This window comes from Diplotaxodon limnothrissa, linkage group LG7, assembly GCF_057381915.1.
Source record: "Diplotaxodon limnothrissa isolate DT_005_m linkage group LG7, D_limnothrissa_male_GT1.1, whole genome shotgun sequence".
In the NCBI taxonomy this organism is placed as follows: Eukaryota; Metazoa; Chordata; class Actinopteri; order Cichliformes; family Cichlidae; genus Diplotaxodon; species Diplotaxodon limnothrissa.
In genome coordinates, this window is record NC_140602.1 from 60,296,516 (window position 1) to 60,306,733 (window position 10,218).

The window sequence follows — 10,218 nt, forward strand, 5'->3', positions numbered from 1 at the left end:
GCCATTGACGTCTATAGCCGTCAATGGCAGTGAATGAGTCAATGGGTTTAACTCATTCACTGCCAATGGCTGGCAGTGAATGAGTTAATGAATGGTGAAATAAAAAATATCATATAAGCTTTTACAAGTCAACAAGTGCAAAAAAAGAGGATGGTTGGTCACCCTACATTACCCTGTGGAAGAACGAATGGAGGAAGCAAAAGTGACGAGATAGGGAATGAGGTCAACAGGTGAGGTGGAGCCCAGCTGATGGTTGGGGATGAGGCCCGCAATGGCATTGAAGGAGGAAACTATCTGGAGCCTGCCACTGGAACTGAAGGTGGAGACCCTCTGGTGGCCTGGCTGGGGACCAGTGACAGTGACTAGAACCCACCAGTGGTTTAACAGGAGAGTGGGGCTGACTGAGAAGACTCACAGGATATTCTGGGAAGGCAAAAAAACAAAAAAAAACAAAAAAAAACAAAAAAAAAAAACATAACCCCAAACCCACACAACACAGGGTGGTCTGGAGATGCCAGAGGCTGGGGCTGCTTGTAGAGCATACAGCCAACCCTTCTGGAGGCAAGGACTGCAGCTGTTCTGGCTCAGGATTCACCGGTCTTGGTCTCGAGACCACTTTTACGTGGTCTTGGTCTTGTCTTGGTCTCGACGGACTTTGATCTCGGTCTTGTCTTGGAATTGCTGTCTCAGATCGACATAGTGGTCGGGAGATTTGGAGTAAACAGTATCCATGACACACAACGTAACGTTCGATAATGTGTCATGCACAAAAGCATCAGCTCTAAGAGCCGTGCTTAGAGAGTGCTTTGTAGTGAATCCGAAGAGTCGACTCCCACTGAGCGAGAGCCAGCTCCTCACTTAATTTCCTTTCGCTGCTCAACTCTCACACAGTGGCTCAGCTATGCTCCAATCACTCCATATTTTGGCCAATCACATGCAAGGATATTGGATAATATCATTATGTGAAAAACGGAGAGGATGAGAGATGCGACAGTCAAGTGGAGCGTGCGTCTGTCTCCTCGGTAAGTGAGTGAAACAGTAGACAGCGGTGAGGAGGGCTGTGAGAGTGCATCGCAAAAACACATAAATATGCCTGACACCCGTAAACGAAGCAGCATCTGGCTGTAGTTTAAAGACTTTTTTATCTCAGTCTCGTCTCGACTTTGTCTTGGTCTTGACTCGGTCTGTCTTGCTCTTGGTCTCGATACCCTCTGGTCTTGGTATTGTCTTGGGCTTGGTTTAGGCGGTCTTGACTACAAGTCTAATATACACAGGAGGGTGGTAGGGCAAGTAAAGACCGCTTGGGAGAACAAGACACAGCAGGAACAAATTAGGCATAATGAGACATTGGAAGAAAAACTGAACATAATATATGCAAGAAAAGGAACCATCAAAATAAAACAGGAAGCATAAACACTTAAACAGATACTGACACCTAGACAAAAAGTAAATAAACAAGGATGAAACACAGAGAGAGAACAGGAGTGGAACAAATGTAAGGTAATTTATGACTAAACTAGAAACAAAATAATACAATGGGGAATTAATAGGGAGCAGAGTAGAGCAAATGTATAAGAAATTTATAAGCACAACTGACAAACACAAGGAACCCAAAGCATAATTAATGCTGAGCTCAAAACCATTGCTGTTAGGGCTCTGTGTGCGGAGGGATGGAGAGGAGGATCCCAATGTAGGACTCGAACACTGAATTGAAACTCAAAAACCTCAGCTTTATTGCTGGCGAGAAAGCAAAACACGAACTGACACTGAATCACTGGAAACTGAAACACACAAGCAAGTCTGAGGGTACAACGCAACACTGAGCAAAGGCAAACACAGGGCTTATATACACAGGGGAGTAATCAGAGAATGGAAAACAGGAGGGAGACACAACTGGGAGAGATTAGGGCTAACAAGACAGGGGGAGTGAAGTTAGACATACTGACATAAGATGTAAACCTTCAAAATAAAACAGGAAACAATACACAAAGATGCAGACTAAGAAACACGGACTTTACATGGGCAGAACTAAACCTAAACCAGAATAAGCTGGAACATACTAAACATCATCGTCATCATCATCATCATCATCATCATCATCATCCTCATAGCCTGACAATAGATCAAGAAAATAAACAAAAATACAAAATCAAACCAAAACATGAAAACCCAAAATGCTGGGTCAGAACTGACCCAGAACCGTGACAATTGCATGCCAGGAGCTTGAACATAGCTCAGAACTAAAGGCATGAAAAAACACCAAAAGAAACCGGTTCAGGTATAATGAAATAAAGACCCATAAACCCAAAGAAATGGCACCACAAACATGCTATTTGCAAATTCCAACTGTTTTTCTAATTTTATTGTTAATGCATTTACAACAAGTGTCACAGAGGAGTCCACAATTAATCACTGGTTATAGAATGTTTTTGTATTTAATTTCAGAGATGCATTTTCAAGACAAATCTCAAAGGATCAAAAGGGGGGGGGGATTTTCCAACAAGAGGTAGAGGTCAGCATTTCCCTGATAACAAAAAATGTGTTAATAATAATGGATTGGATTTATATAGCGCTTTTCAAGGCACCCAAAGCGCTTTACAATGCCACTATTCATTCACTCTCACATACTGGTGGAGGCAAGCTACGGTGGTAGCCACAGCTGCCCTGGGGCAGACTGACAGAAGCGAGGCTGCCATATCGCGCCATTGGCCCCTCTGGCCAACACCAGTAGGAAGTAGGGTAAAGTGTCTTGCCCAAGGACACAACGACCAGGACAGAGAGCCCGGGGATCGAACCGGTGACAGATGCGCTTCCCAACCCCCTGAGCCACGGTCGCCCCCAACTGTTAATGAACTGTCGTCTGTGGAGACAATGAGGTTCCATTGAGACAAAAACTGATATTCTCTGGGGAATGTCAATTAACGTACATGCTGTGGGCACAGCTCCCTCTAAGACATTTGGGCCCTCATGCAGACCTTGTGGAGAAATCATGCACATGAATAGCCAGCTGGAGGTCATTTTTGTGGCAGTGTATGTTCTGTACCTCTAGACACAAAAGAACAGATACTAGTGCTGCAGCTTAGCTGATACCATTTACAGCTCTGTTGAGCTCTCCTTGTTAGCCTGTCACTAGCAAATTCTTGAGACTGTGCTGAGAGACACAGCAAGCCTTCTTCCTATGGCATTGCATGAATGCGTCATCCTGGACTACCTGTGCAACCTAAAATGGGCTGTATGTACTGTAATCAAAACTAGAGAAAAATCAGAAGGAATAAAGAGAGAGAAATGGTCTTTGGCCACTTTTCTTTTGGTGTAGGCAACTGTTTCCTTCTATTTCGCTGTGAATCTGAGCACTACCTGTTGTCAACTATATCTGGACTGAAACACAGTTTTTCTGTCTACAACTGGCCAACCTTCTTGAGGTGTCTGCAACAAAAAGTGGACCTGCCTTTCAGTGTGAGTTAAGGTTAAGGTACCAATTGGTTTAATTCATTCTGTTTTGTTTATAAAGATTCTTGGCACAGAACACTTTGATTTGTAAAACAAATTATTCAAAATTGCACATAATTTTTGTCATCAACATTTTTACAACAACTTTGTCACCAAGAATGTTGAAATAGGGGCAATTGTTCTCTTTTGTGGTCTAAATGTATTTTAATTGTTGAAAGTGGACATGAAACACCACATGTAAGGCTAATTTACAACACGAACACCTCCTCTAAAAAACTGCCATAGATTTAACACCATCCGTGAAGCTGGATTTAAGACATAACTGTTTACAGATTAAGTTTTTAGAACATGTTTGGCACCATTTTCTGTTTGTACAGAATGTGATATCACTGGGTTGGTTGGTTGGTTGGTTGCTGTAATCAACTTACATTAGTTAGTATTAGCTATAGTGACATATAACTTAGTGGGGGAAAAAGGAAAACTAGACTGTTTTCAACAGAATGTTAATATATACAGTAAGGAAAACAAATTGTGGGTAATCCTCAGAATAACAGAGGGCTTGTGCTGGTTGCCCATGAGAATTAACCATTCTACTTTGTTGCTGTTTGTCATAAATGTAAATGCTGAAAAAAGGGGCTGTTGCTGCAAAACTGACCTGACCCCATCCATTCATCTAAAGAACCCGAGGAGACATTACAGAGGTCACATATGTTGCTTCTTTTTATATTTCCAGCAGAAAACATACTTTTCATTTCATTGTAACACACCATTTGTGGGTTCATGAGAGGATGAATGCGTGAGTTGAGGGCTGCTAGTGATCAAAATTTCATAGAAAGGAAACATTTTTGTATATAAAAATGTAGTAAAGAATATAAAAAAACAAACAAATCAATTTAATTAATACTCGCTGATGTCTTGTTAGCTGCAGTTTTTTTAAAGTAGCTTTTCTATCAGCAGATGGACTGTTTCATTCAAAAAGCACACACATGTTGATAACAATTTCTCTCTACTTTTGTTTTTCTCTTCTTCATTTTTTGTTTATAAAGACAACACTAGAGGTTCACACAATGTTTCCTCTTGAATAGGGATGCAACGATACCAATTTTTTCAAACCGATACGATACCGATACTTGGATCTGAGTACTTGCCGATACAGAGTACAGAAAAACGATACTTCTACCACACACACACACACTCACGCACATAAATACAATTAATTGGAAGACAGGTTTTATTATATTCCCTGCCGATAAAAAAATAAAATCTTAATAAAAATGACCACAAAAAAATTTCAAGTGAAAAATAAGCACTTCTGTTAAATGATTGCAGAGTCTCCACATTGTAATTTTACAAAATATCACTGAACTATTGGCACTGTCTTGAGCTTTCAGAATAATAAATAAACACTTATGTTTGGAATAAAATAAATACAAATTAGGTTTGAGAATAGAATAAACTTTTAAATTATTGCAGTGTCCATATTGTAAACAAACAAACAAAATAACGAAAGTATTTGGCATTGACGAACAAACTCCTCATCAGTCTACTGTGCCGTTAAACCAAAGACTGACACACTGCTTGTCTTTACCTCTTCAGAAAGTTTTGGCACCATTATCTCCCTGATGTATGGGCAGTTGGGAATTTCATATCGCAGCTCGAGTATGCTGAGAAGACAATGCAATTCTATATTTTCCACGACCGGCATTGGCTGGTCATCCAGAGCGATAAAACCTGAGTTAAATTTGGCTGTTCCGGTCCACACTGCTGACATTTTGTTTAGTCTAGCTACAGCAGCCTCCAGTTTCTCTTTTTTATCTGGAGTCGCCAGTCTCACTCGCCTAACCCTGTGCCTGTTTAGCGCGGAATGTCCCCCTAGTGGCCAATCTAAAAAACTACAACAGAAATGACAAGCCACCCTCTGATTAATGAAATAAGTTGGTATCGGTTCATGGTATCGGTTAACTTTTACGAGTATGAGTACACACACATTTTACAGTATCGGCCCCGATACCCGATACCAGTATCGGTATCGGTGCATCCCTACTCTTGAACACTGGGACAGAGTAGCAGCTCATGCTTGACATGGATAGCAAAACCTTTGCACGTCGCTTGTGAGTCACCAAGCCACAGTTTGAATACCTCCTTACAAAGCTGCAGGAGAAGAGCTTACAAAAAGAACCCAGTTAAGAGCTGTCGCAAGAGTTCCTGTGACAAAGAAGGTGTTGATGTTCCTGTGGTACATGGCCAACCAAAATAGCTTCTGGGAGATCTTAGACAAGTTTGATATGTCATAGTCATCAACACGCAGTAGCATATTAAAAGTACTGAGCACCATGTGTACACAGGGCCAGTACCTTTATCTCCTGGCCAAACAGCTGTGAGAAAGTCATATCCGCTGCTGCTGCTGTCCATCTCTTGGTGTCTCAGCTGTGTGACAGATGCAGTTGATGATTGCCAATAAGGGTGCAGAGGCCACACATATGTAGAAGAGACTACATAAACAGAAAGTCCATCTACTCCACTGTATATGAAAGAGGGTGGTTCATTGATTTCTTGTTTGGTCTTCCGCCAAGGAGACTCCTTGATGTATCCTTCAGTCGTGAGGTCCTCCAACTTCTATGCTATGTGACCAATCACACTCTCCTCTCTCCTTGTAGAAAATAAAAGCTTTGAAATGATAAACGCTGTCTGCCTTGGGTGTGCATATGAGTCTTAATCATGTATTGGCCTTAATGGCATGACATATCAGAAATAGTGTGAGTAACATTTGTTGGTTTTTTTTAAGGTAATTGTTTGCATTTGTTTGCATAAACAAGATTTCTGTTCAAGTAAACATAATTTAAGAAATTATATGTTGCAGGAACTTTCATTAGATGTTTAAAATAGTAAGTGATTAGTCTTTATTAAGTCAAGAGTACATCAAAGTTAATATTTTAAGTCTGATGGTACAGTTAAACATGAGTGCCTTGAGTATCTTAAACAACACCAAAAAAGTGCACTGGTAGTACAATATAAATTTTTTAAGGTGATCAATTACTGACATTTGCGTTTAAGGTTAACTTCTTTCTATTTGTACATACAATATATCTAGTTAATTTGAATAACTAAGTGTAGAAATATAGTTAGGAAAGGCACAAGAGCGTTTTGATAATGAAGATAAGCCATTTTTTACACTCAGCATCATGTGCATATATTGATATTTAGGGTTACCTGTTTAGTGAAGTCATCAACAGTTTAGTCAGTTCAGTTTAAAAAATGCTGAATTCTTTCTGTTTTGTGAGTAACTCACAAGATAGATAGATAGATAGATAGATAGATAGATAGATAGATAGATAGATAGATAGATAGATAGATAGATAGATAGATAGATAGATAGATAGATAGATAGATATAACATTAGATTTTTTTAAAATTTAATAAGCATTTTAACACCAAATACCGGTACATAAAATAATTAACAGAAAGAGTGATGGAAAACTTATCTATCTTCACATCTTAACAGTCTTTCTAACGAGAAGGGCTGCACACGATCAGTCTGCGATGATCCGATGGCTGTCATAAAGTTGTCTGTGCCTTCTAATTAAACCCACAAGCTAATAAAACATAAGCTCTAAAAGACAAATGGCACCCTGAAAAGTGGAATACAAGGAAGGAAAAGGCTGAAACTTTCCCTGTGATGACTCAATAAATTAGCATAACAACCACCATGTACGTGTCCTAACAGCGGAAAATCCCCTATTTGCAAACAATAACTTGCCAAGCAACGATAAGGAACACGAGCTGAAAGAAAGAAGGCACATTTTAACCGGATCCGGAGCAATAAATAACTGCCCCACCACACCACACCACACCACACCACACCACACCCCCCCAACCCTGGGGCCTCACATTTACATTTTGAAGTACCCGAGGGTCCCACAGATCGTCCTCACATGGAGGGCGCTGGGTGCAATTGTTTCTGGAAGACGCATTGCTTCATTTGGGTATCTTTTTGAATGACATGTAAATTTCAAAGCGCCCCGGTGGTGTTCGAAGAGGTAGTACATATAAGCACAGACACCAACACTGATTACTTGTGCCCTTAGCGGACCACTGCAAGCTGAAATGCAGCCAGCTGAAGCCAAATTGCCGCTCATCCACAAAACATCGTTTTCCGTGGAAGATATTTTGGACCCAACGAAGTTTACAGGGGAAAAAATACGTAATGGGGACACAGGAGCTCCGGGTGAGAATAAAACTCTCTGAGGCCTGAGAATTTAACTTTAAATGTAATAATGTATTCACAAGTGAAATAATAATTTATCATTCTCTTTCAGGAAGTCATACTTCCAGAAATAAATCCAGAAAGCTACACAATCGCACCTCAAGTGAAAACAACAGCCCTATGGCCAGAGCGCTGTGTGCTACGCAGCTTCAGAGCTCGGAAGAAAAAAGCTGTCGGGTCCGTACCGCATTCACCCTGGAGCAACTGCAGGTTCTGGAGCAAAGCTTTCAGAAGTGCCACTACCTGTCGGTGCTGGAGCGACACACCATCGCCTCAGCCATGCGCTTGTCCGAGACTCAGGTAAAGATCTGGTTTCAAAACAGGCGCACAAAGTGGAAGAAAGAGCGTCTGCAGGCGAAGGAGGGCGAAGATGAAAAATACGGTCTGTCCTCCCATCCTGCGCTCTGCTCTTCTCTGTACTACAGTTCTCTTTTCCGCCAGCAGCACCCTCCGCTCCAGCTGTTTGCATCACTGCCCCTGGTGCACATCTGTCATTATTACACATAAGGCGTAAAATACGCACGGAGTGACTGAATATTGGACCAGAATGTCGCCCACCGGCATCTTCAGAAAAAAATTACATTGCAAAAATATTGCAGTGTTATCAAATTGTTGTAAAAGTTATACAAATGGAATGTATTTAGAAATGAAAATGGGTTAAATGTTTAAAGTTCTCTAATGTAATTATAATTTATTCCGATAGACAAATTTGTAAAAGCTTATTTTTTTCAAATTACTTTTCATTTGTTACCCAGATAGTTTCGTTTTCTTCATTACACAGTGCTAGTAAAGGCGGTAGGTTTATATTTAGATTTGAATCAAAACAAACTATCAAAAAAATTAATCCTGAATTGTTGAATTTTGTTTGAATTCAGACTGTTGGATTCAAAACTGGTTAGCAGTTGCTTTTTAAAACAATTCTGTGCTACAATTTGGATGCATTGGGGGATTTTGAAGTTCTAAGATTTATCATGTTCAGGGTGCAACTGTGCAGGGACATTTATGGAACGTTGAAAATCAGTTGGCACAAGACCCAGTAAGAACTATACTGTAACTTTAACAAGTGACAGCACTCTTCTCAGAAGAAAGAGATGGGCCCATGTTTTCCAGCCATGTTATAGGTATGTTAACATGTTTTCTGGCTGGCTATCCAGCATTAAGCCACTGATTAATACAAGTAAAAGAGACCTATTAGTTTACCCCTGAGCCTTCACTCTGAACTGCTGGACGGTCACTTGCTTCTATCTAATTTCACTTTCACTCTGTGCCAGCTATATAAGGTATACAAATAAATAAGCACTATTTTTACTGTGCTCTACTGTTTATTGTGTCTTTTTTGCATTCTTATTTGTTCTTTGGTATTAATGTCTCATGTTACTCAATTATTTCAAACTAACAGTAAATTTACTATGCTACACATGGCAGATACTTCCAAAACATTTTTATTTCTCATGGACAGTTTAAAGAAACAATTTTTTACAGCTTAAACCACATTTCATAGAAAAACTTTATTTGCAAGTGTTTGCTATAGACTTACTAAGCGCTAATGTGCATGTAGATTTATTGTTTTTCGTCTTATCACACTCACTTCAAAATGACCTCAAATAGCTAAAACTTAAGAATACAATAAATCTCTGACTTTATTGTCCTCATGATTTGTATATTCCAACTTTTTGTTGCTCCTTGTCTACATTGTAAAACCACTTACAAAAACATACACCTGTGTCTCCTCTGTCTCAGAAGCATTTTAGGAAATGAGAAATGTCCATGAAATTAAATGTCCAATAAGATGGAAGATATTTTTGGGGTCTCAAGAAAGAGAAAGGAGGCACAAAACTGAAAAATGAGAGAAGCCCAGCCTCTGACATTAGATAAATGGACAAACAACTTGTCTTGGAATCAATATGCTTTTACAGTAGTTTTCTATTTCCTGAGATTATGGGAGATCTGATATCTCTTATTACAATTGTAATAAGAACAATCACACCATATTGGCCAGTCTGTAGGCAAACTATTATGTTATTAAAGATTCATACCAACACTGTATAACAAATCCCTGAACTCCATAGATAAAGAATAAAAACTAGCAGACATTAATTAGTCATTAGAAGTCAACATACTTTTATTTTTAAAATGTAAACCTTGAATGCTATATTGTATTATTTGTCTTAATGAAAGTAGACAAGTGATGTATGTCTAACAGTGATTTTATTTTGTTCAGTTACAGGACATTAGTGCAGAAACCAACATGGTGTCATCGGAGTCTGAGAACTTGAAAAAAGAATGTGGAGGGAGTGGAAACTGTAAATCTCCCATACAGTATATCCATTTATATTAGGGCAACAAGTGGACCCAAATAAAGCAAAAGTGATGCAGAAAATCTAGTTCATGCATTTATTACTATTTATTACTACTTGATGTTCGTGAGTGGGAGGGACAGAGGGACAAGTTCAAAGATGAACCAATGGACCTCCTTTACTACCAACAATGGGGAAAAAACTGAG

At 39.5% G+C, this 10,218-nt stretch overlaps 1 protein-coding gene across 1 annotated transcript; it reads left to right on the plus strand.

Moving 5' to 3' along the window:
• The first annotated feature begins 7,445 nt into the window (after positions 1-7,445).
• pnx (posterior neuron-specific homeobox) lies at positions 7,446-8,221 on the plus strand. The gene is given in 3 exon segments (XM_085358579.1): positions 7,446-7,498; positions 7,500-7,675; positions 7,767-8,221. Coding segments are annotated over 3 exon segments (684 nt in total).
• The last annotated feature ends 1,997 nt before the right edge of the window (positions 8,222-10,218 follow it).